Source organism: Aythya fuligula, chromosome 10 (genome assembly GCF_009819795.1).
Source record: "Aythya fuligula isolate bAytFul2 chromosome 10, bAytFul2.pri, whole genome shotgun sequence".
In the NCBI taxonomy this organism is placed as follows: Eukaryota; Metazoa; Chordata; class Aves; order Anseriformes; family Anatidae; genus Aythya; species Aythya fuligula.
The window spans coordinates 767,899-795,683 of record NC_045568.1 but is presented as its reverse complement, the minus strand read 5'-3'; the positions used below and the strand labels follow the sequence as shown (position 1 = coordinate 795,683).

At 38.1% G+C, this 27,785-nt stretch overlaps 1 protein-coding gene across 7 annotated transcripts in view; it reads right to left on the bottom strand.

Annotated features, from left to right (window-relative positions):
* The window catches only part of ERC2 (ELKS/RAB6-interacting/CAST family member 2), a 551,904-nt gene that overhangs the window by 230,175 nt on the left and 293,944 nt on the right, over positions 1-27,785 (bottom strand). For all 7 annotated transcript variants that reach the window (XR_004253689.1, XR_004253691.1, XR_004253692.1 and 4 more), the window contains one exon: positions 7,344-7,504. Coding sequence is in view for 1 of the 7 variants with exons in the window: in XM_032193894.1 (XP_032049785.1) it covers positions 7,344-7,504 (161 nt within the window). In the remaining 6 variants the exon portion in view is untranslated. The remainder of the gene's footprint in view (positions 1-7,343; positions 7,505-27,785) is intronic.

Sequence of the window (27,785 nt, the reverse complement as noted above, 5' to 3'; positions counted from 1 at the left end):
ACTTATTCCCTATAGGTCAACAGAAGCTAAAGGTTATTCAAACTGTGGTCTTTATTATTTCCAGAGAGCAGTAGTTGATTTAATATAATGGGTTCTCAAAAAATGATTTAAAAACACCTGACCATTAACTATGCATACATGCATGGTCATTGTGTTACAGTACAAAGGATCAATGTGGAAGAAAAGAGCTTATACTACAGAGAGAAAATAAATATTAGGAACATAGTTCAAGAACAATAGCCGAAGAGTAAAAGGAAGTATACCTCTTGTCCATGAATTTGTCTAAGCCCTTTTTGAACCACCTGATGCCATCTGCCTTCTGGGGAAGCAAGTTCCTGAAGGTCTCCAACCAATGACCCTGTAAAGCAGGACTTCTCTCTCTTTTGAATCAATCACTGATTAACTTCAACAAGTGCCTGGTATTCCTCATTCTGGGGGATCTGTCAAACAACAGTTCCACATTCAGCCTCTGCCTGCCTTTGTGATTCCGTAAACTTCAAACATATCCTACCCCTGCACTCCCCAGAGTGAAGAGTCTTTAAGTCCCTGCTCATAAAGCAGCTGCAGGATCCCCTTGATCTCTTTACCACTCAAGTTCTGGGAAAGCTGTAGAAGAAGAAAAGCCCTAGAAAGTATTTTCGAACTTCCAACTGAAAATGTTTGCTGGAACACCACTGCCCAGCTCCATACTGCTATTCTTCTACTGAGGCAAGGTACCAGAGGGAGTAGAGAATTAATGGCAACAAAGTCAGAAATAAAAGTCTGCTACTAGAATACAGGGGTACAACTACCATCAAAGTCCCTTGCTGCTTAGCAGATGCTTCTAAACCTTAGATCATAGGAATCTAGATGATCATTTTTACAGCTACAGAGACTGAAGCTTAAATTCCTATCGTTTCTTGAGAATGTCACTCATTGAAATGTGTAATTAATCCAAAATAATTGTGAGGAAAACAGGTCAAGACTCAGACATTTTTTAGATCAGAAAATTAAGCACGTTTTCATAACCATCTATGTGTTATCCTGAATATGTTTGAACCACTCTTTCTGGTTCATATTCAGGCAATGCTTTCATGACATAAAAAGCACTACTGCTATTCCACAACAGAAAGGAGGACATCACTTTCCTGGTTGGGAAATGCATTTAAAGCGTTACTGTGCTCTCCTACTGTCTGAAGAGGACAGGAAACATGGGAGAGGCTCCAGCTTGGATACACACACAAAAAAAAAGCAGGCAAAATGCAGCCCTTCATAGCCATGTAGGCAAGAAAGCCTAAATTGATCTTACTACCTTCAACAGCAGGTGTAAATCTACCTTGAAAATAAAATATGACCTTAAGAAAAAAATGAAGAAATGACACTTGCTTCCCATGCTGATAAAATTTCAAGTATCACATACCAGATAAAATAAAATCAAAATATTTTATAGTTTAGTCTGAACCTATGACTCTCAAGTGAACAGAAATTTGGTGACACTTGTGTATTTAAAAATAGAAATATTTTGCCAAGTAAACAGTTCAATCATTCTGTTCTCACAGAGAGAAACATTTTATTGTTTTGTACCCCTTCATTGTTTACAAAAGAAAAACATCTCTTAATTTTAGTCAAGAAAGCTTCTGTTCCAGAGAACAAAGCCTTCATTTGGGTTTCTCTAATCTTTATGGTGTTTGCAAGTTGGTGTCAAAAATGTTAGTCAAGGCATGCTGTGTTACAGGTCTATGGGGTAAAAGCAGTCACAAGAGACTTTCCACCCAAGTTAGGAGACCATATTACCATTCTAACTACTTCCTATGGAAGTCACGGTTGTATCAACATCCTGCTGTTTTGTTTGTATTTAACTTGGGATATGACTCTGTACACTCTCAGCATGAATCCTACAATTAAATGAAAGCAGTCCACAGGTTACTAAAAAACAGTCTAGTGTTCTACATTCAAAATGGAACATTTTTTTGAGACAATCAACTTGCTACCAAATCACTGAACACATTTATGGTATACTATTCTAAAGTTGAAACAAGCCAAAATAATAATTCTAACAACAACAACAAAAAAGTAACCTAGTTTCTGAAAAATATTTTTTCTCCACAGCTATTTATACACTAGTCTGTTATCTAACTTATTAAGTAAAAATATGTTTTTTTAAATAATTCATGTGAGAGAAATTATCATAACTTTCTCCAAATATAGACTGTAATAGTCTAAGAAATCTGACTCCGGTATATTTGCTCAAAATTCAATTCAAAGAGTATTTTTTAGTGTCATGTATCCACTATTATTAATTTAGCCTAGAACTATCTGCAAGGTAGGTGGTGACTTATTTTAGGATAGTTCTTCAATACAACAGCATTAAAAAAAAAAAAAAAAAAAAAAAGCATAAGCAAAGCAATTTTGCCGACTTTTTTTTTTTTTCAGTAAAAACACCTCCGTTTCTAGTGTAGGCAAGAGAAGGTTATCTATCTCCTTGCTTTTCTTACCTAAAAGAAAAAAAGAAAACACAAAAAAGACTGCACAACTAGTAACACAGAAAGCAGACAGCGTCTGTAGAGAAGCTATCCTTTTAAGTGCTTCTAAAGAGGGAGTTCCAAGCAATTTCAAAGCATAGTTCCAAACTTATATCACCTTGACAATTTCTCCCCCCTTGCTACATTATTTTCTTCATCTTTGCTGCTATGGAAGATCCCAAAAAAAAAAAAAAAAAGATAACTTAATGACTCTATGCAAGAAGAGACCCTACATTTTCACCAGGGATTTTCCATTTGAGTCTCAGGCTTCTGGCCTATGTACGCACTGAACAGGTGAATTGCCTACACAATGACTCCAAATGTTCCACATGTGCTGGATTTACCACTCACACAGTGACTTCAGAAGAGGTTTTGGCCATAGCTGTACCCACCGTGATGAGGAAGAAATCACTGTCCTATGGGTTACTGAACCTCTTAGACTGAAGTAGGACATAATTAGGCAAAAACTCACTGAGTTCCTTTCCCTTCCCAAGTACCAGTCTGAGATGGTAATGGATGGAAACAGTAATAGGAGAAGGTAAGGCAGGGGCATGAGCTGATTCATCCAGGTGCTGGAAGCATGTCTATGTTCCATGAACATGCCAGAGCTGCAGCTCCTGCTGTGCGTCTACACAGATGTGAAATTGCCACCTTCTACTTTGAGTAAAATTTATAGATGGAAAAGTGGGAGGATGTCTAGGGAGAACCAGATGAACGGTAAACTTCACTGTACTTCTGCTACTAATATTCCATAAAATATTTTTACTTTCTTACGAACTATGACTACCTAGTTTTGCATATTACAGTCTTCCCCTTAGGCTGTGATCTCTGACTTCCAGAATTCATTCAATGTCCCTCTTCATCCCTGTGATGTCTGCAAAAAGCTTACTTGAAGCCATTTTTATGCATCCATGGTACAATTTCCTGCACTAAAAGGGAGGAAGGGACCAGTCAGACAAAGTCACAGACAATCTTGCTTTGATTCACTTCCCTGCAACAAGTTTCCTACTTGCTCTGTGCAGCTGCTCCTAACCAGTTCCTTAAACCAAAGTGACTCAGAGTATGGTCTTGCATCCAAGATTGGCACCTAGTGGCAAATGCCAATGCTCAGTCCTTTTTTGGCAGATCAGCCGAACAACCAGCCCAGGAGGTAAAAGTGTAGTCTGGGTTCAGCACTTCTGCAAAGAGTGGCAGCTGGTAGGACTGAATGCATGGTGGAAAAAACATGTTATCCTCTTCTTCCTACAAATATTTCATCCTTGACTATACACAGGTGTTGTTAAACAAATAAAGTAAACATAAGAAAAAACAGAGATAAGCAATATTCATTTATTATTTTCAGTTGAAAAAAAAAAAGAAGATGAACATTCTTAAACAAAGGAAGGAATGTTTAATTTTATACTGACACCGTAAGAAAATTTACTGCAAAATCTAATTTAAGAATTAAAGTTTGTTTTTTTTTTGTTTATTTTTTGTTTGTTTGTTTGTTTGTTTTTGACAGCACAGCAACATTTGATTTTTGTTATTGAATTAAAGGACTAGTAGCTGGTTATTTTATTAGGAGATCTTTAATGCTGCATTTGAAGTAATCTGATTTATTCCACAATAGGGAATACATGTATATATGTATTTTTCTTCTGAAAATTCGTAGTGAATTTCAGGGCAAAGTTGCTTCCAACAAAACTGGTTTAGCAATACTCACAGGTGGCAGCATGAACTTCATCAAAGGCAAGGAGATTGCTCCACCTTTCAGACTCTTGGCAAGAATTTCATTCAGGTTGCTCTGAAAGCTTCAGTGTAGTAAGTTGATTGCTAAAGGAAATGCTCAGTAATTACAGTCAGAGCTCATAAATTAAGAATTTACTGGTCTTCAAGACAAAACATGAAGTTCATTTTTTTTGCAAATATTTGGAGATTAAGCTTTGGAGATTACTGCTAAGTGTACCTTTTTTGTCACATGTAACTAAGTTACTGAAGGATCATTGAATGAATGCAAAACCACAAAGATATCTTCTTTTTCTAAATCTTCAATTTAAACATATTGCTAATTGAAGTGTCAAAAGTGAATTTAAGGGATTTTTAACCAAGAAAACCCCAAGTTTTTGTAACAAAGTTGGTGATTTTTATTTTAATATGTGTTAATATCCGTGTTTGCAGACAGAAGATGAAATGTATATAATGTAGAAGCAGTATTAAACTTCCTTCTATGACCATTGGCTCTCCAGGTCAAACTTTATTATCTTTCAAAGGGAAAACAATTTTCACTATTTATAAAAAGATTACCTATTCCATATAGTGAGATCCACATTCCGTAAGTAAGTATTTTTATATAAAAATACTCATCCATCTATACAGCTATCTAATTTTGTTACGGGTGGGTTTCAGAGTTTTGGAAGGATCCACCATACAGGAAAGGACCCTCTATATGAAAGCATTTTGTATGCTCTGTGGTCATGAAAGCATGTTCAACAAATATGGCACTTTCGAAACATCTGATAAAAGAAAAAACCCACCTCATAACACATTACAAGTTTTTACCTTCCAGCTCTTTGTATTATGAAATGAATAGGCTTTCCTAGAAAACTTCTCAGTAGGCTCTGTTCCTTCTTGCAGACACTCAGAAAACAAAAACATCTTGGAAAGAGTAGTTTGCATATATATATTTCTAACAACCAATTTTTAATTTCAGGCCAACTAAAACATTTCTACTGATGATAAACCTTTTTTTTTAAAAGCATCAAAATGGCTTTTGACATACTACACAACAGATTTTTTTTTAAAGAAACAATCAGTTATTAAGATATAAGCTCATTGATTTTATTTTGCTTGGAGGTAGAACAAGCATAAATTATTAAGACAATTAGGTAACATGATGGATTTGAACACATGGTGCATTTTGCTGTTAACATGAACGCATAACTTCCATTAATGTCATTATGAGTTATGCATATACTGTGCAAAAAATAAAAATAAAATATGACCATAAGAAAAATGTTTCCTCCAGGACTAAAATAGTAATATTTTTATAGACATTGGGGGTGGGCTTGGGGGGGGGGGGGGGGGGGGGTGAATCTTATATTTAGAAAGTACAATACAAATGCAAATCTTTCTCCAAACTTTAACACTTAGAAATTCTTTAGAGTAAATCTCATGTTTTCACGTATTTGCATCAAGACAGGAGGAACTTCATGTTTATCTCCTTCCATCCAACTACCTTTCCTTCAGTGTACTTATGTAGTTCCCCATTCAAAAAGACAAACCAGATAATGAATAACATTAAGCTGCTATCCACTTTTATTCTAAACTTCCTTAAATTACTGAATTTATATAGGGACATGTAATGACAACTGAAGAAATTACATAAAACTGACAACCAATTGCAGCCAGTAAATTAAAATGGATCTTGGCAATGTCAGCCAGATCGGCCTAGAACGCAGAGTTATGTTTGGAACTTGAACATAATATAAGCATAGGAAATCATCGTGAATGTTCTTAAACACACACTGCATGCCTATTTAACTGGAAGCTAGCAGCCAAGAACTGTAATCACCGAGTATTAAATACTAAAATGATAAATAAAAGTTATGGTCAATGCTGCCAATTAATAAATTATCCTAAAATAAAGTAAAAGGAAGTAAAAATGATTATGTGAATTTGTCATTATTCTCATTATTTGTGCTCTCTGTTCAGTAATATTTTGCCATGTGATTTAATATGTATTGTTTTGTTCTCAAGAAACAGTCCAATGCATTACACAGAAAATAAATGACTACTTGAAAAATGGTTGTTCTGAACATCTAGGTTATTGTAAATTGTGAATCAGTATTTACATATTAAGAAAAAGCATATAATATTCAATACATCACATAATACTGCAATGCGTATGTGTTTCCAGTTTTCTGTATAGATATACACCTCATTAAAGTCAAAAGCAGAAGTTTTTTCTAATTTTACTGGGAACACTCATGGTTACATCACAGTGTTTCTTCACCTATGTTACACAGCAGCCATTATTAAAATCTACTTTTATAAAACTGTAGAAGCATATGTGGTCATTTGCCATTTTGTATTTTTTATAGCACTATTTCTATGATTATGTACCTCCCTTTAAAATGTAAGGATAACTATAACAACTTAGCTAAAGCTAAATACTTCTTAAATGGTTTTGTTTTTCTTTTTCTCTCGCAATAAAGTAGTTTGGAAATTATAACTGAGGATTTTATTTCTTGAACATTAATTATACACTTACCAACCTAGACTAGTCATAATAGCATCAGCCCTTTCTGGCAAATGCCATTTTTAAACACATTTTAGAGCCTTAATATGCTGTAATTACACATACTTTCCTTTATCACGTGTAGAAAGTTAGATTTAATTACAGGTCTATCTTCCTTTGCCAGTTCTGTACACATATACGGAAATAATGTGAACACAGATCTGTATTTGTATCTGTTGTTGTTTTTAACCCATTAAATTCAATAAACTTTGCACCACTCACAAAGTTTATAAACATCTCTCTTTGCATTTGACACTAACAGGAACTCCAACACACAATTGTCACTGAAATACAGGGACTTAAATCCTCTGTTTTTCATGGAAGTTACACTGCACTGGTATTTTACTTGCATGTAACAAAGGACAGCTTTCAAAAAAAAATCTCATATCAATTGTTAAGTAATGAAATTACTTCTAAAATTAACACTCTTGCTTTATACCTTTCAAAAGGAATTTAGGTCCTACAACTATTGGAAAACCTTATATATAGACAAAAAATAGCTGGAAAAAAAAAACTCCTGAGAAAAAAAAAAAAAATCTAGAAATAGAGAAACTGAATGCACTTACTTCATTTCTAGAATTTCTTCAAGCTGTTTTCTCCGCTCTATTCTTAGGTTAGCCAGATGTGCTTCCTTCTCAGCCAAAGACTGCTGTGTTGAGGCAAGACGAGCTTTGGTAGAATCTAATTCTTGTCTAGTCTTTTCCAATGCATTCATCAGTTCTTCTACCTAAAAGAAGGAGAACTTTTTAAGCTCTATAGTAAGCTTAATGAGTAAATCTTAAATCTATGTAAATACAGAAGAAAAAAAAATCCACACACAACAGGAATTATTTTAAGTAAAAGGCTGTTCAAATCCATTCCTATTTTAAAAACTAACAAAATTAAATACAAGTAATAATAATAATAACATCGTAATAAGTAACATTTATACAAACCAGAACAAATACAAATTGCCAGAAATTTATTTAACCTGGAACACTGCCACGCAGAGACACAATTTACAAATATTTTCTGCACCATTTATATTTTTATAATTCAGGGTGTTGGTAACCCATCACAATAGTAATTTCAGAAATTTTACATGCAGATAATAGATATGTACTTTAATATAAAAACTTAGCATGGTCATCCACATATTTTTCATCAGAAAATGCACATCCTTCTGCACTGGAACAGATTGCCTATGGAAGCTGTAGACTCTCCAAATCTTGACTGAATGAAACCTAGAGAATCTGATCATACTTTGAAGTTATCCCTGCTTCGAGAAGACATTTAGATTGCATCACCTCCAGTGGTCCCTTCTAACCCAAATTATTCCCTGGTTCTGAACTTTAAATGTCTGTCATTGCTCTAATAGCAACCAAGTTACTTTCCTCATGACAACTATGAGAATCTCTGAAATATGGAATATGGGAAAGTCACGTGATCCCACTGTTTCTTTAGCATTGGTAAACATAACTGAATTTATGGTAAATTACTTGCAGGAATTCAGAAAAACTTCCTGTTTTCAGAAAACAATATTTAGAAGTAAAAAAGTGTTTGCTATGCTGTATTAAATTATTTGAAGAACAAGCTGTAGAGCAGAGACAACTACATATGTCACCTGTCTAGAAGCAGAAAAATCACAGAACCAATGGGAGAGAAATAGTTTCTGGTAAACAGGACACTTTAGTATGCTTTCCCACTACTCGTAACAAATGTTCAAATGATAGTTCTTCTTGAAGAGCTGCAAATAAACAACAGACTTCATTTACTTGTATAAGGTACAGTGATTTAAGTAATGAATACTGTATTTCCTGTGTTTTCTTTTTTTTACCTCCTTTGCCCAAATATTAACATTTTATAAATTAGCCAACACTTCAGGAAGAACATCTAAATAAAAAGAAATAGGAGAGAGGAAGAAAACTGGAACATACCCAGTTGTTCATGTTATACAAGTCATTGTAAAATGTTCATTTCTGCTGGTGTATTGAAAAGTCTAACAAAACTCAGCTGTGATCATATAATCTCTGTGTCTACAGGGAAAGTAAGATGTTTTCCCCCAAGCCGATGCTTAATTGTTGTTTGTTGTTGTTATCTAAGATCTACGAACATGCAATCAGTGTCTATAAACCACTTATTTTTGTTTCAAGCTGAACACTCGTGGCTTTGTTTGCCTCCCATATAACAAGTTCAACAACACAAAATTAATAGTATCACTTCCACGAAATGAGAGATTATAATGAGCAGAACACGCACCCTGTTTGAATATGATTTACAAATTGCTTATCCCTTCTACACAAGCTGCAACTGCATCTTTACAAACACTGTAAAAAGATCAATGGAATACTAGGACACATCTGATAACCTTCAGTGCCTAACAATTTGTATTTCATAAAAGCAGAATCAGGATTGTCAATAGTATTGAAACTTCTGATGTTAAACCTTCCGCTCAGACAGTGAACAAAGAAATATGAAGGAGTGCTATCCCATGCAGTACAGCCTGTGCAGGTGCAAAATTCCAGTAAAACAGACCCTAAAGAAAGATAAAGGTTTTAGATATCTTTGGAAAATGACAAAATATCTACTGAACTTTCACAGTATAAGAGAAAACATACTTTAGGGAAATTAAAAAAAGAAAAAAGAAAAAAAAAAAAAAAGCTCAGTTCACACTTGGAAAAAGGAGAAAAACATGGGAAAATAATAATAATAATAATAGCAATAATGAAGGCAGGTTCCTGTTCAGGTTGGTAGGCGAGCGCTGTCCCTGCCCACCTCACCTTCCCATCTACCCTTATGTAACAGGTACTAGGCTCTACAACACCATAGTCAGAACAATGAAGTAGATGAAAGCCCGTCCCAGTTGGGGAGGGTACCTAAGGCAAGGCAACCTACCCTCTGCATTGCTACATTGTCTGTCAGGAAAGACAGAAGGGTTACTGTCATGGGGTACTCCCTTTTGAAAGGGACAGAGGGATATGCCAACTGGACCCAACTGACAGGGAAGACTGTTGTCTCCCTGGGGCTCAGGTGAGAGACTTAGCTGAGAAAGTCAAGCGCCTGGTATGGCCCACCGGCTACTACCCACAACTGGTCTTTCAGGCTGGTAATGATGAGGTAGCAACAAGAAGTCCAAGAGCAATCAAAAGGGACTTCAGGGTTTTGGGACGACTACTTAAAGGATCAGGGGCATGGGTTGTGTTTGCCTCTGTCCTTCCGATAGGGGAGACTGATGCTGACAAGCGGGCTCACCACATTAACACGTGGCTTCGGGACTGGTGCAACCAACAGAACTTCGGGTTTTTCAATCGCGGGAAGGTCTACATGACATCAGGCCTGCTGTCACCAGATGGGATGTGCCTCTCTCAGAGAGGGGTAAGGATTTTGGCTCAGAAGTTGGCAGGGCTGATAGATAGAGGTTTAAACTAGAGTTGAAGGGGGAAAAGGATAAAACCAGGCACGTTGGTGATGAGCTAAGGGATGGTGCGCTAGAATCAGAGGGACTGTGCGCCGGTGAGGTCCTTCGGTCAGATCCACAAGGTGCTGTGTGTAGGGAAGTGCATTTGAAGTGCTTCTACACAAACACACACAGTATGAGGAATAAAATGGATGAGCTAGAAGTCTTGGCCCAGTCTCACAGCTACATCGTCAGCATAAGTGAAACCTGGTGGGATGAGTCCTGTGGCTGGTGTGCTGCAATAGATGGTTACAGGCTCTTCAGGAGGGACAGGCAGGGTAGGCGAGGTGGCGGGATAGCAATGTATGTGAAGCATGGGCTGGACTGTGTGGAACTTCAAGTTGGGGATGGCGAAGTTGAGTGCCTCTGGGTAAGGATTAAGGGATGAACAAATAAAGGGGATGTCGTTGTGGGAATCTATTACAGACCACCTGGCCAGGACAACAATGCCGATGAATTATTCTTTGCAGAACTAGGAGATGCCTCGAGGTCAACTTCCCTTGTCCTTATGGGATATTTCAACTTGCCAGACGTCATCTGGGATCACCACACTGCTGACACGAGCAAGTCCGGGAGGTTCATAAAGCACCTAGATGATAACTTCTTGGCACAGGTGCTAAGGGAGCCAACTAGGTAAGGTACCCTCCTTGATCCGTTGCTGGAAAACAGAAACGGTCTTGTGGGAGACGTGGCAATTGGCGGCCATCTCGGTCGTAGTGACCATGAAGTGGTTGAGTTTAGAATTTATGGTGACAGAAGGAAAACTGCCACCAAAACTTCAGCCCTGGATATGGGGAAAGCAGACTTCAGGCTGCTCAGAGAACTAGTCAACGAGGTCCCCTGGGAAGCTGCTTTGAAGGCACTGGTGTCCATCAGTGCGGGTCAATCTTTAAGCACTGCCTCCCAAAAGCACAAGATCAGGCAATTCCAAAATATCAGAAGGCAGGCAGGTGGGGCAGAAGGCTGGCCTGACTGACTAGGGATCTTCTATTGGAGCTTAGATGGAAAAAGAAAGTATGGCTGCTGGAAGAAGGGTCAGGTGATGAGGAAGGAATACAGGGATACTGTTTGTGTTTATAGGGAGAAAATTTGTGGGGTCAAAGCCCAACTAGAGTTGAAGCTAGCCATGTCTGTGGGAGACAACAAAACAGGTTTTTTTAGATATGTTAACAGAAAAAAGGAGAACCAAAAAAAAAAACATAGGTCCGATACTTGACGGGGAAGGTCTCCTCACAGACAATGACATCGGAAAAGCATTTAATGCCTTCTTCACCTCTGTCTTCAATGCTGATGATGGGCTTCAGGACCCAGGGTGCCCTGAGCTGTAGGACCATGACGGTGGGAACGACAAACTCCGAACCAAACCTGAACGTGTGCGGGATTTGCTGCTCCATCTGGATCCATACAAGTCCATAGGTCCGGATAGGATCCATCCCAGGGTGCTTAAAGAGCTGGCTGATGTCATCACGGGACCTCTCTCAATTATTTTTCAATGATCTTGGGAATCTGGAGAGGTCTCAGTAGACTGGAAGATGGCGAATGTGCCAGTTTTCAAGAAGGGTAAGAAAGAAGACCCTAGCAATTACAGGCCTTTCATTCTCACGTCAGTGCCTGGTAAAATCATGGAGAAGATGATCCTTGAAGTTACTGAAGCGCACCTGGGGGACAAAGCAGTCATTGGTGCCAGCCAACATGGGTTCATGAGGGGTAGGTCCTGCCTAACAAATTTGATTTCCTTTTATGATAAGATCACCCATCTAGTTGACCAAGGGAAACCAGCTGATGTGATCTTTTTGGACTTCAGCAAGGCTTTTGACACAGTTTCCCATAGGATCCTACCGGACAAAATGTCCAGCATACAACTTAACAAAAACATCATATGATGGGTGAGCAATTGGCTGACGGGCAGGGCTCAAAGGCCTGTGGTTAATGGGGCCACATCTGGCTGGCGGATGGTCACTAGTGGGGTCCCTCAAGGCTCCATTTTAGGGCCAGTCCTCTTCAATGTCTTTATAAATGATTTGGATGTAGGACTAGAAAGTGTTCTGAGCAAATTTGCCAACGACACCAAACTTGGAGGAGTTGTGGACTCAGATGAGGGTGGAAAGGCCTTGCAGAGAGATCTGGACAGATTGGAGAGCTGGGCGATCACCAACCACATGAAGTTTAACAAAGGCAAGTGCCAGGTCCTGCACGTGGAACAGGGCAACTCTGGCTATACGTACAGACTGGGTGATGAGATGCTGGAGAGCAGCCCCGCAGAGAGGGATCTGGGGGTTGTGGTTGACAGCAAGTTGAATATGAGCCTGCAGTGTGCCCTGGCAGCTAGGAGGGCCAACCGTATCCTGGGGTGCATCAAGCACGGCATCGCTACTCAGTCGAGGAAGGTGATTGCTCTGCGCTGGTGCGGCCTCACTTCGAGTACTGTGTGCAGTTCTGGGCACCACAGTACAAGAAGGATGTTAAACTGTTGGAGAGTGTCCAGAGGAGGGCAACAAAGACCGTGAAGGGCCTAGAGAGGAAGACTTATGAGAAGCAGCTGCGGGCACTGGGCCTGTTCAGCCTGGAGAAGAGGAGGCTGAGGGGGGACCTCATCACAGTTGACAACTTCCTTGCGAAGGGGAGCAGAGAGGCAGATGACCTGTTCTCTGTAAACACCAGTGATAGGACCCACAGGAAGGGTGTTAAGCAGAGGCAGGGGAAGTTTAGGCTAGACATCAGGAAGGGGTTCTTCACCGAGAGGGTGGTTGCACACTGGAACAGGCTCCTCAGGGAAGTAGTCACTGCACCAAGCCTGTCTGAATTTAAGAAGTGATTGGACTGTGCACTTAGTCACATGGTCTAAACTTTTGGGCAGACCTGCGTGGTGCCAGGATTTGGACTTGATGATCCTTATGGGTCCCTTCCAACTCAGGATATTCTATGATTCTATGAATAATAAAAAACAGCAGATAGAAATTTCTTAAAAATATATTCAGTTTATAGTATATAATAACTGATACTTCATTTCCTATTTTAGTACAGGAACACAAATCAGTACTGTCTCCAAGAAGGATAAGTCTCAACTACTAATAGTGTTATCCGTGTGGTTTTTAAAACACGCAGTTTCTGCTGAACTTATCATTGCTTATCTGCTGCTCCAGGCTGATAGTTAATTTTGGGTAGCATACAGTAACGGAGGTGAGTAACAGTAGTGAGGATTCAAAACTGCAAAGTCATTGATTCATATAGCTTCAAGACAGTGCCTTTAAACACCAAGTCAGTCTACACTTGGAGATGCAAGTGTAAAATGGCAAAACAGTACCAGTTCCATATCTCTAGTACAACTGCCCTCCTTTTCTTACAGATTCAGCTGAGTTTATTCTTCAACCTGTTGACTGACTGAATGTTCACCTAATTTCTGATATATCACACCAGCTGTATTTTAAAATATTTAAGGAAATTAAAGACTTCAGAAAAACAAAGCTGTGGATTTGTTTATGTATACTAATAACATACTCATACATTACCAGAGAAAAGAGATCAAAGTTTGAAAGAAAAAAAATAAATTAAAATAGAAATATGAAAACGTTTTCAAACCACAAATCATTAACACATGAAGACTTGAAAGTTATACTTCCATTTACACTTTCAACACAGTATTTGCCAGCTAGTTCTTCCTCCAGTTTTTGAATATGAACCAATTTCTGAGACGTGTTTTCTTAGCTTGCTGTCTCACCAAAATCTAGATTAGAATTGAAATGGCAGATATTTGTAGAAGAAAATGATTTTTCAATTTTTTCTTTAAACAGGTATTTTATTATGAAAACAAAATATGTGTCGATGTAGTACACACAATCATCTTCATATAATTATACAGCTATAGCACATACCACAATGGATAATTAAACACCGATGGTAGTTTTATCTAGATATAAAAGTCTAGGTGGAAAAAAAAAAAGGCAGTGTAAAACAAACCAAATTCTTAATGTAAGCACATATTTTCTTCTTTGATAATATTAAGGGTGAACATTGATTTACAAAATCACAGAATCACAGAATTTCTAGGTTGGAAGAGACCTCAAGATCATCAAGTCCAACCTCTGACCTAACACTAACAGTCCTCCACTAAACCATATCCCTAAGCTCTACATCTAAACGTCTTTTAAAGACCTCCAGGGATGGTGACTCCACCACTTCCCTGGGCAGCCTGTTCCAATGCCTAAACTGAACTTCTTTCGGTAAAGAAGTTCTTCCTAAGATCCAACCTAAAACTCCCCTGGCGCAACTTTAGCCCATTCCCCCTTGTCCTGTCACCAGGCACGTGGGGGAACAGACCAACCCCCACCTCGCTACAGCCTCCTTTAAGGTACCTGTAGAGAGCAATAAGGTTGCCCCTGAGCCTCCTTTTCTCCAGGCTGAACAAGCCCAGTTCCCTCAGCCACTCCTCGTAGGACTTGTTCTCCAGACCCCTCACCAGCTTCGTTGCCCTTCTCTGGACTCGCTCAAGCACCTCCATGTCCTTCTTGTAGTGAGGGGCCCAAAACTGAACACAGTACTCAAGGTGTGGCCTCACCAGAGCCAAGTACAGGGGGACAATCGCTTCCCTAGCCCTGCTGGTCACACTGCTTCTTATACAAGCCAGGATGCTGTTGGCCACCTGAGCACACTGCTGGCTCATATTCAGCCAACTATCCACCAATACTCCTAGGCCCTTCTCCGCCAGACAGCTTTCCAAGCATTCCTCTCCCAGCCTGTAGCTCTGCTTGGGGTTATTGCGCCCCAGGTGCAGGACCCAGCACTTGGCCTTGTTGAACTTCATGCAGTTGACCTCAGCCCATCGGTGCAGCCTGTCCAGATCCTCCTGCAGAGCCTTCCTACCCTCGAGCAGATTGACACACGCACCTAACTTGGTGTCATCTGCGAACTTACTGAGGGTGCACTCAATGCCCTCGTCCAGATCATCGATGAAGATATTAAAGAGGACCGGCCCCAGCACCGAGCCCTGGGGAACACCACTAGTGACCGGCATCCAACTGGACTTGACTCCATTCACCACGACTCTTTGGGCGCGGCTATCCAGCCAGTTTTTAACCCAACGAAGTGTACACCAGTCCAAGCCAAGAGCAGCCAGTTTCTTGAGGAGAATGCTGTGGGAAATGGTGTCAAAAGCCTTGCTGAAGTCAAGGTAGACCATATCCACAGCCTTTCCCACATCCACCCAGCACGTCACTTTGTCATAGAAGGAGATCAGGTTCATCAAGCAGGACCTGCCTTCCATAAACCCATAAAGAGATTTACTATCTCTTCATACGACTTGGAGGAACAGAGACGAATCCAGTACTACAAGGGTAAAATTTTAGCGTTCTGACCTATGGCAAAGTGCTTCTTTCTAGTGAATTTAGTTGCACTGCATCTACAAAATTATGTGCACCCATGAATCCTTTCCTCTCCAAAATGCCTCCAGAATTGTTTTTTCTGCTTGTTTTGGTTTCTCCACTGTCCAGATATTGAACCGAGTCCCCTGTTGATGTATCAGTTTCACATATTAACATACTTTTCTCAACGTTGTCTGAGAGATCAAGATAAACTGTATCGGTTACTATATTTGTTACCTGTATTACCTCATCCAGGCATTTTGCTTCAAAATTAAGGCATCTATTCTACCTAAATTAACACACAGGCCTCCTTACGACGTTTATTTCTACGAAAGTACAGAAAAGCGTCTCAGCTTAATTGCTGTGGATCAGCACCATGTTCCAGATGCACACAGCATCTCCAAGACCTTCAGGTGTTGCTGTCCCCAGGCGGCCCTGCTGGTGGTGCCCTTCTGCAGCATCTGTCTCTGCCTTGCAGCAAGACCTTTCGGGCAGCTGTCAGGAACACCTCCGACCTCCTGTCGGGCTGCTCCTCACCCAGCCGGCCTGAGAGCCTGCTCATTTTTCCCCACCGTATCTGATAGTTTAACTGCTTCTGGGCACAAACCTTGTCATTTTAGATATCAGCTTAAGAACAAATAAGAATTCATGTTTTAAAAGAGTTTACTGTGAGAGCCTTGATGAATACAAAGTTCTTCGCTATTGAATGCTCTATGCCCTGAATAAAATTGTAGGGATTTTTTATTATTTTTTAATTATTATTATTATTTTTTGTGCAAGACAATGGCTTCTTTTTATCCTTTGCACTTTCAAATAAAAGCCATTTTACTTTCAGAAAGCTTGACATCAGCACCTCAAGGGTTTTAATAAAATCAGTACCATAATTTGTTTACATTTCAGAATGGCAGAAAACCAGCAAACCAAACTATTACAATTCTTTCTTAATTTTGAGTCTATTTTAAATGAACGCTTTCTACTTCTTCTGCAGTTTCACATCTTCAAGTCCCATCAGTACACACTAAGATCACTTTCACACCAAGATAGTAAAAGAAAAAGAAATTAACGTGGCTAAAGTATACATCTGCATTACCAGATTCTGTAAATTAAAGAAGGTTAGAGTTCAAATGAATGACAGTTTATTAAAAATGCCTTGGAGCATTCTTAATTCCAGATTGGATTCAGCTCAGCACAACTCATGTTAACATAATACTGTTCCAGTTTGTGGGAATAAGGAGGGGGAGGGACAACTGCATGTTTTCTCAGTTCAAGTATAGTGTATTTCTGCAGAATGACAAAAAGTTGTCAGCTTGGCAGCAATCAAGGTTAGCATTGTTAGCATTAGGACCTTCAAAAGGTGGGCACTTCATTTTAACAATTATATTAGTTACAAATACAGGAGTTTGGGATTTCCCTTACTGATTTGTTCATGTATCAATAGCTATACAAATCTGGATGCCTACTTTAATTTAAAACCTAACCTCATGTTAGCACACATTGATTATTTATTAATTTTACAGAGTAAAATTCACATTCGTATCTCCTACTATTTAGTTCTAGCTTCATCACTTTTCTTTAATGCAACAATATTAACTATTATGGATAATTAAGAAAAAAAAAAAGTAACGAATTCATCCAGTATGAATTTATGTGAGTTCCATTTTTATAATAAGAATTCAGTGAAAAAAAAAAAAAAAAGGAAAAAAAAAAAAAAAAATATTTTTTCAAAGGTCCTTCCTTTTTCCATTTGCTAAGGAAATGCCTTATGATTTTTTTTTCCTCTAAGTTACCCACTGTATAAACTTCAGTTATCTCTAGTTCTGCTAGTTCTGTGAAGATTAATATTTTTTTTCTTCTTCATGATTAAACATGAGATTGAAAAAAAAAAAAAAAAAAAAAAAAGGTTTAGATTAGAGTTTAGATTAGATTCCTTAAAGTTTCTTTCATACGAAATTATTCTGTCACTGAACTTAAAGGAAATAGGTAACATGGTAATATAGTCACAGTGATGTGGGAAAACAGATAAAAACCTGGATTTGTACACATAAGTAGCTACGTACCAGCTCTTGTGACTCAGGCAGTGGACTTCAGCTTTTTGCACGAATGGCTTGCCTGTGCTTCACATAGTGAAGGATGTGTGCTAGCCATCCTGCTCAGAACCTCTCTATTTCATGGCCAACTCAATTGCAGACACATAGATCCAATACAAGTCATGTGGACTTGCTGCTCTTGTCCTGCTATGTGGTTTGAAAATACCTTGTTTCTTTGTGTTCCTAATCAGAATTTCTCCAGTGTACAACAGTCTAACTAGTTTCATTACAAAGGTGCTTTTTCACAACAGACATAATTAAGTGTCATGCAGTTTTGCAAGACGTGGAAATAAGTTCTCTATCATGTTCCCTTCTGCTTTCTTCTCTTCCAGTTTGTTATCCATAGTGAAATTCCTTACCTCAGACTTTTTCTATCACAGTTTTTAAACCCAGAAAACAGGTCTAACAAAAACAATATAGTTAGGGAGACTGATGTTCCTGAACTTTTTCTTTCAAATCAAGAAATAAGTCACATATTGGAGTCTCACAATTTTGGATATTGACAGAAAAGAAGAAAGAAATCATACTCATGAAAAAAAACATTTTGATGAAGGATTTGACAGGAAAGTAAGTACAAGTTTTATGAAATTTAGGATAATAGTTCATTTTCATTCCCTGTTTTTTGTTTTGTTTTTATCATAAGTAGAGTCCTATGCAGTGGGAGTATGACAAATTACCGGATGTGCTGAAAAAGCAAACCTCTTTATATGCTTTGCCATCTCCATAGGAACAGAATAGCAAAATTATCAAGTGGGATGCCATGCTGCCATATTTGAAATCAGAATCTTACTGAGATTACTACATAAAGTAGCATTTAAAATACTTTAATCCTTTTGCTAAATCCAATGTTAACAATATATGAGGCTTACTTTTCTGAGATAAGGAAGAGACAGTATAGAAAAATTTCTCACCTAGACTTGGTAGGGACCACAGTCAGGGGAAGAAGGTACCTTAGTTCTCTTAGTTTTTCTTTACTGGCAGTCCCAGGGTGGCTATCAGTCATGTTCACTGATATCAGTGCAGAACTATGATAGAGATATATTTCCACCCCTGCATAAAATATTCTAGAATTAAGTGGATTCCCCTAGATTAAAAGAAATACATATCCTAAGTAAAAAAAAAAAAAAATTAATAGTGTTGCAGTCTTTACTATGTTAATGTGAGATTCTGCAAGACAGTTCTGGGATATGTATTGAAATGATTAACTTTCTTGATACTGCCAGTAAGAATGTCCATCATTTCTTATTCTAAACATCATTAGTTTTTTATTCTAAACCTCAGTTGATCACAAGGACCATGTAGGATAACAATATATTTCTTGGATTCATTATGTGATCTTCTGATTAAGATAATGATTTCACCATTATGATTTCAACATAATGATTTTCACCATTTCAATTAGGAAAAAAAAAAAAAAAAACATAAAATATTTTGAAAATATTTGTAATTATCAGATAAATATAATATCAATTATAAGAGATGAATATTAAAAAAAAAAAACATAACCAAAAGCAAAGAGAATTGTATATACATATAATTGCATATATATTATTTAAATTAATGTTATTTATACCATCATTTTCATTTGATTTAATCTTTGTGCTCTAGTGTTATGTTTCTTCAAGTGCAACCACAGCAGCAAAATGTGAATGTGACCTCCTGCAGAACTGAAAAGAATGGGCAAAGTTGCAGGATACCCCTTGCAGATGAGGCTGGAACAATGTATCCCAAATGAGAGGTTCTCCATTAGTAGCAAAATACAATTATATGCTGGAGTAGTTACTATAACATTCAGATTTTGCTACACTATGTAATCAGAAGTAAACCCCACACCATGTCAATAAAGATACAGTATCCAAAGTGCTGCATGAATCAGTCAAAAAATGTTCTTTGTACAACATAAACTTCACACTGACAAGGCCTAACTCACCATCAGCCTCATTCAACTTTAGAAGTCATCCAGACATGCGCTGTAATGGAAACAAGACCAGGCACCTGAGCAATTGTGCAACTCCATTTCTTACAAAAACAGGAGCATCTTTTTGATTTGAAAAACAGTATCATACAATATCCCAAATTGGAAGGGACCCATAAGGATAACTGAGTCCAACTCCAATACCACACAGGTCTACCCAAAAATTCAGAACACATGATTAACAGCACAGGCCAAATGCTTCTTAAACTCCAACAGGCTTGGTACTCTGACTATGCCCCCCAGGAGCCTGTTCCAGTGCATGACAACCCTCTCAGTTGTCGTGGTTTAACCCGGCCGGCAGCTAAACACCACGCAGCCGTTCACTCACCCTCCCCCTCCCTCTCTGGGACAGGGGAGAGAAATGGAAAGTGAAGCCTGTGAGTTGAGATAAATACAGTTTAATAAGACAGGAAAATAATAATCATAATCATAATACAATTATGATAATAGTACTACTAATAATAATATGTACAAACAAGTGATGCACAATGCAATTGCTCACCACCCGCTGACTGATGCCCAGCCTAACCCCGAGCAGTCCGGCCCCCTCCCCCGGCTAGCCACTCCTATATATTGTTTAGCATGACGTCAGATGGTATGGAATACTCCTTTGGCTAGTTTGGGTCAGCTGTCCTGGGTCTGTCCCCTCCCAGCTCTTATTGCACCCCCAGCCTGCCTGTTGGCAGGACAGAGCAAAAGGCTGAGATGTCCTTGGCTTGGTATAAGCACTGCTCTGCAACAATTAAAACATCGGGGTGTTATCAGCACTCTTCTCATCCCAAGCCAAAACACAGCATTCCACCAGCTATTAGGAAGAAAATCAACTCTATTCTAACTGAAACCAGGACATCAGTGAAGAGCCTCTTCCTGATATCCAGCCTGAACCTCTCCTGTCGCAGCTTGACACCATTCCCTCAGGTCTTATCGCTGGTCACTAAAGAGAACAGATTAGTGCCTGCCCCTCTGCTCCCCCTTGTGAGGAAGCTGTAGCCTGTGATGAGGGCACCCCTCAGCCTCTTCTCCAGGCTGAACAGGCCGAGTGACCTCAGCTGCTCCTCATACATCCTCCCCTCTAGGCCCTTGACCATTTTTTGTGCCCTTCTCTGGACACTCTCTAATAGTTTCACATCCTTTTTGTACTGTGGTGCCCAGAACTGCACACAGTACTCAAGGTGAGGCCACACCACTGCAGAGTAGAGTGGGACAATCGCTTCCCTTGACCAACTAGCAATGCTCTGCTTGATACACCCCAGGATATGGTTGGCCCTCCTGGCTGCCAGGGCACACTGCTGGCTCATATTCATATTTCATGGGCATATCTAACTAGTTTCTTCTCTCTCACCAAGCTTCATTTGAACAATTCTGTTTTAAATGGCTGGTGGCTTCAGTTCTGCTCAAACTTACACTTGTTTGATACCATGTGACCCTAATTACAAAAGTCACATTAATGGTGCTTTATAGTTGTGCAAACGAACAGATTCAAATGTTATGTATTGAAAAATTACAGAGGTCAACATAGTGTCTCCAGAAGTATTAAATATATATATAGGTAATTGAATTAGCTATTGAACGTGTTCAATACGGACACTCAGTTATCCAACAGGATATTGTATGTGGAAGACAACTCTTATAGACTAAAAACAATTACGCTGTGTGATTTCAGTGTTGAGTCTTTTTAGATAAAACATGCAAGTAGAGCAGAGCAACTCTTTAGCTGGTGTTAAAGTACAGCGCTGTCAGACTGGCCTCTCTGGTTAATGTCAATAGCACTGCGTATAAAAGGTGACTAAAGTGTGTACAAATGTTGATCTTTGGAGAAGGCATGCCTAGAATCATACACACATCTAGTATTTCATCCACCAGGTCAACTTCAGGGAGAGAGGGCAAATTGGGAGTCTTCTTGCCAGAAGTTGATTCTTAGCACACTTGTTAGATTACACTGCAGAAAGCTACTTCCCTCATGCTTTTAATCTATAATCCTAATATATTATTAGAGTTAGAAATGCTTCTCCCTTAGAGCATTTCCAAAGGCAGCAGGGATTCACATGGCATGTGTAAAGTCTTACTGCAAACAGTTTATGCACATAAGAGAGTTTCTCCACACACTACAGCGTGGTTACATTTTGTAAGAAAGCATGCAAGAGTTAAAGTGAAAATGTTATAGTATGAAAATGCTTGGATAATTTCACATGAGAAATCTCAGAAAACAAGGTTTCCTATCCACTTTTAGTACAAGATAAGTAACATTAATATGCAGCAAGAGAAATAAAAAGATTGTGCACTTGGTAACAGGGTATAGCTTCTGTACCAAGGAAATTTGATACCATCTTTAGTACAGAGACATTTAACATAGAGTTCATGTGAGCACTAAATGCCCGAGCAAGCTGTATCTGCACTCTTCTTTTAATGCAGATAATCTTTTCCTGTTTACTTAATTCTATGGCATTTTTACTATAAACTTATTTATGCAATATTTTATAGGCTTGGCACACCTACAAAGGTCACAGTGACTTGGATATGCTACATGCTTTAAACCTAAAATGAAGTGATTGCTATTGTATATAATGCAATATTCCCTACATAAATAACTTTAAGCAAAGTCACGGGATAGTTATACAATAATGAGACAAGTTCTCTCTCTGGCACACCCATTTGCAAATCACTCTTCTCAAGAAAAAAATAATACTTGGTATAGTAATCAGTCGTTTAGTTACATCCTCATTCAAATTTATCTACAGCCATGAGAGAAGTACAGAAGAACTCAGGGAATAGGACTCATGGAATAGGATTATAAATGATTCACTAATTTAATTATTTTAGTCACAATATGCACATTATCAACACAAATTTACCAGTATGGGCTCTGTCTCTATATGTCAAATACATTTCACCTAAGACCTAAATATGTATCTGTTGTATCTCATTTCACGTACTTTTCTCTGTTGGCAGGAAAAAAGGTTCCACAGAAAGTAATCTTTCTAGAAAAAAAAAAAAAAAAGAAAAGAAAAGAAAAAAAAAGTAGAAAAAAACAAACAAACAAAACAAAACAAACAAACATCATAAAATAAAAACTGCTCTGGAGGGTCAGCTCAGGAAGAGACTAGTCAATAGGGTCAAAACTGAAGTGCTTATGATTCTGTCCGGGATAGGATAGACCATAGGACAATGTGAGGAAGCCTTCAGTGGACAACAAAACGTCTGGGAGAACAAAATTTTCTGGAGAACAAGTCCTACGAGGAGCAGCTGAGGGAGCTGGGCTTGTTCAGCCTGGAGAAAAGGAGGCTCAGGGGCGACCTTATCGCTCTCTACAGGTTCCTTAAAGGAGGCTGTAGTGAGGTGGGGGTTGGTCTGTTCCCCCACGTGCCTGGTGACAGGACGAGGGGGAATGGGCTAAAGTTGCGCCAGGGGAGTTTTAGGTTGGATCTTAGGAAGAACTTCTTTACTGAAAGGGTTGTTAGACATTGGAACAGGCTGCCCAGGGAAGTGGTGGAGTCACCATCCCTGGAGGTCTTTAAAAGACGTTTAGATGTAGAGCTTAGGGATATGGTTTAGTGGGGACTGTTAGTGTTAGGTCAGAGGTTGGACTCGATGATCTTGAGGTCTCTTCCAACCTAGAAATTCTGTGATTCTATGATTACACAGAAGGGAGAAGAAAATCAGGTCGGGGAGAGAACACTGGCAAGGGCAGGAAGGTAGCCCAAGGAATACTGCCCTTTAGAAACTGCAAACTTCTCCTCAATCATTATCTGAAGAAAGGAAGGAAAAGCAAAGGGACTTCATAACAGTGGTTTTACTCCATGCTAGCTCCTGAAAAGAGTTCATCTCCATCTGTTGATTAAAGACAGCAGTAGCTAACAATAAATAAAATTATTGGAAACAACAAAGATGCTGAATCACAGAACTTGCTCCTTTCTGACTTACTGGAAAGCTTTCACAGACTATCACTGAACCAAAACAAGGTTTCATGAACATACCCAGATGACGAAAAAGCTGGCACACGTTATTGCATCACCTACAAAGAAAGCAAGGATTTAAATCCTGCCATATCAGTTTGTGAGACATTGGCCCAGGTATAAAGATGCAAATGCTGTAAGTCAACGTTCTAGCACTAAGCCTTTCCATTTTTGGAAAGTTTGAGTTTTCCCTCATGCCATTAATGATACACCAACAAAATACACATTTGGCAATGCATTTCTGCTGACCACTACGTTCTGTTTTGCTAGACTGAATAAAAGGGGAGGACGGGAAGACTATCATACCTACTCATCTTGCGAATTTAATAATTCACCAGGTACTAGGAAATAATAGTAAAAAGTCCATTCTAGACCCTTCTGGCTTTTGAGGGAGTAAATATCACTGCACTGCCTCTAGCAAATTCACAGAATTTGCTGAACCAACTCTTCCAATTCATTTTCCCAACATGCAATTCATCTTCCCAACATGCTGGTTAGGTCATACTAGAATTTTTCTCCTTATTACTCTTGGAGTTCCAAATTCTGCTCAGTAGTCACTCAACTAAATGGTACTTATGGTCTTTCCCATTTTATCTTCTCAGCCCAAAGATGTGGCAGCTGAAATACATGTAGTCTAACAAATCTTCCCTGCAGAAGGTGATTCATTTCCCAACTATTATCTCCTAGCCTCTTTGTAGGCAAACAATTGGACTAAGGCAGCTTTTCTCATGTAATGATTACAAGCAGTTTTTGGCGTCTATTAGAATAGATACTGAAGAAATATTGAAGAATAACAGTTGTCTATATACATGTAGAACTTTCATGCTTCTTAAATTGCATTATATTAACAGGAACCCTTGTGAAAGGCAGTCTCATTAGGTACAAGAATTTTATTTACAGGTACGAAGAAAGTTTCAGTATGGATAAAGTAATAGTCAGTTTCAAATATGAAAACTAAGAGAAGCTGCACTCTTGACCTGACCTGGGCAATGATAATAATAGTCCTGTGAAATTTCATAAAGATTTTACTACTGTTAATTACTTTTGTATGGACATTAGATAAAACAGCAATGGACGTTTATATAAAATCCTAAGTTTTATACAGTTATAAATACTTTTTTTTTTTTTTTAGGCAAAATATGTTAGGCAGATTTTGATGAGAACAATAAGGTTTTTTTATCAGATGAAAAAAGAAAAGTAGTGACAAGGTCTGTGATTAACATGAGCTGACTTTTGTTCCTCAACTGAATGTTTGTTTTCCTTCTTATTTTCTCAAGCCCCTTACACCACATGAGGCAAAAAGCAGGAGACCATAAACAGTAAACATACAGATAAGCAAGCTGATATTATTCATTCTGTTTCCAGGCAAAATATATCATCATTAAAAAGACAAACTAATTCACAGGATTTACAAAACTTACAGTAGGGAAGCTTAAACTGACCTTGATGTATGTAAACTAGATCAGTGGGAACTGCATTTTGGATCTGCTTAACCATTCATATAAACTACGACCCCTTGCCACAGTTCATATTCTGTATAGTAATCCTCATCAATGTGAGGTTGTTCCATTAGGACACATCTTTTATTAAGACTTTCGTCCCAAGGCAGATTTGGTTTCAGAGGACAGAGATGACTGTCCATATTACATTGTACATTTGATATTGTATCAAATACATCATCGTATTTTTCAAGATCTAGAGCCTTTATCCAAGGAACACAATTCTATGAGCCATGATACATTAAAACTATATTAGAGTGCATTTATGAACATGCATATTTACACAGAACGTTATAAACCAATGTGTTTATTTTTTGCAACTTTGTCCGACAAACAAACTTCACCACAGTAATTGCTGCTGTACACTAGTTAAGTTCTTTAAAGAATAAAATTTGTATTTTACCTGTGCAGGTAAAATTTGCAAATCTAAAAAAAAAATGTCAGAAGTATCATGTAGTAACTGAGCCATTATGCACTCACTATGAATTAAGTAAGCATTTTTTTTTTAAAGCAGAAGAGCATTTCAACGTATTCCAAGGCTCTTGATACTGAAACATGATTCTTTAATGATTAAATTATACGTACTGTTCCAGATGGACTATTCAGTCCATTAGCTCCAGTACATCTTACAGGAAATGAAACTTCTCAAGCATCTGATCTGTATCTGATCTGAGCAAAAACCTTAATGACATATTGACATGTTTTAAGAGATCTCACCTCCAAAATATTAAGGCAAGTAAAACTTACTGTTTCTTCCACAGCAAGTAGAAACACCAAGAATATAACTGTTGTGCTTACAACATGCAAAGCCATAGTTAGAAAACTGCCTAGGACTGTTAGAATTATGACTCCTGTGTTAAGTATACAGGACTTTAAAAAGTAAGCTATATAGTTATTTAGTTATTTTATTCTTCATATGTAAATATTACTTGAAATGTTTGGGAAAGAGGATAGTCTAAATAAAATATACTTCTAGTGGAAATAACATTTGCTTCATTTAGTCCTCAAGCACTGCTGATGGCAGAATGAGACTGGAATGTGCAGATAATTATCTTTGAGGTTAGTCAACAGCTAGAAGTCCCTCATAATATCACCTTGAAGATCAAGCCAAGACATTGCAGTCTGAATCAAGATTTATTTATTAAAGGATTTAGCACTTTTAGATCCAACATTGTCTGGAAGACCAATTTCCATTCCCAAATATCTAATTTCTCCAGTTTCTTTCTGCATACATAAGACCGTCACAATCATTTCAGTGCACATATGCACATAAAGGACTTCTAAACTCCTTCCCCTCACTAAGACAAATTCCACAGGAAACACCTCTACAAAACAAAATCTCCACTGAGACTGTAGGAGATTTCCACAGTTCTCATCTATTTCACCAACACAACTTAGATAACTGCAGGCATTTATAATTGAAAGTTGGATTTTTCTTGATTGCTATGAGGAATACTGAGACAACTAGTGTTTCAAGATTAGTAGAAAAAAATTAAATTAAATCATTAGTACATTAAATATTTTTATCTGTCATTTTTCTTGAGCTAACAAAGACAAAAGACAGAACAATTAGACCACAAATGTAAGCACTGGTATATCAGATGTGCTTCAAATATTTCCTTATGTAGGGAGAGAGCTAGACAGGTAAAACAAGGTTTGTGTTTTTTTTCCCTTGCAAAAGCTCTGTTCAAAACAAGTAAAGAAAATTGTTATTTAAAACTATATCTCAACAATTCTCTGTTGTAAATTGTCTTTTTTCAGTCTGGGGTCTTTTTTGTGCTGGTGCCACTTATCCAAAATCTACTGTACATGACATAAGATCAAAATAATGGCTTATAATACAACATCTGTTCCATAAATTCATGTGATAGTGTAATATTAAAGAGGCTTTCTATAAATGAACAGAAAAGAAATATAGCCTTTCTACATATAATGGATTTGGTCAACAAAAAAACTAAACATTCACAGCATGATCCTGGTTATCCAAACTTCCCTGCTGTATCTAATGAACTGTTAACGTGTCTTCCTGTGACAGTGACTCCTAGCGATACAAACTTTGAGTCATCCAGACAAATTTAGTGTCATACAGGTTGAATAACTGGTATCCTACTGTAGACATTATGAATATAGTGCCTCTTATAGTACTTCATGTAATGTTATACAACATTCCACCTCGAGAAGAGGGAAAATTAGCCATTACAAGAGTAACCCTCATTATTATAAATCTAAGGTATATGGTAATATGGTAATAAAAATAATAAAAACTATTAATCTACTTTTCTCTTGTACTACTACATAAGCAAAAATACGTCATATTCAAAAACCCTGAATTACTGGTAAAGAACATTAAAATATAAAAGAAATTATATATAAAAGAAAAAAAGAATATCTGCTTTTCCAAGATAGTATCGGTAGTATCTGTCTCTCCTTTACTTAAGTAGAGTTAGCAGTTAAACTGCCAAAAAGAGGCCCAGAGGATTTCCCAAAATGAGTAACATAAGTTTCCTAGACTTTGGAAAGAAGATTCAAGCTCCTTATCCTAAAGGACAGCAACCTCCCTCCCTGCCACTGCTCCCCCCTTTCTCCAAATAGTTTTTCAAAGAACAGAAAAAAAATAAAAAAAATGTCCATTATATCCTCCGTCAAGAGGATATATTCTGCTCCCACTTACTGCCATTGGCAGGGTAGAAACAGTATCGTT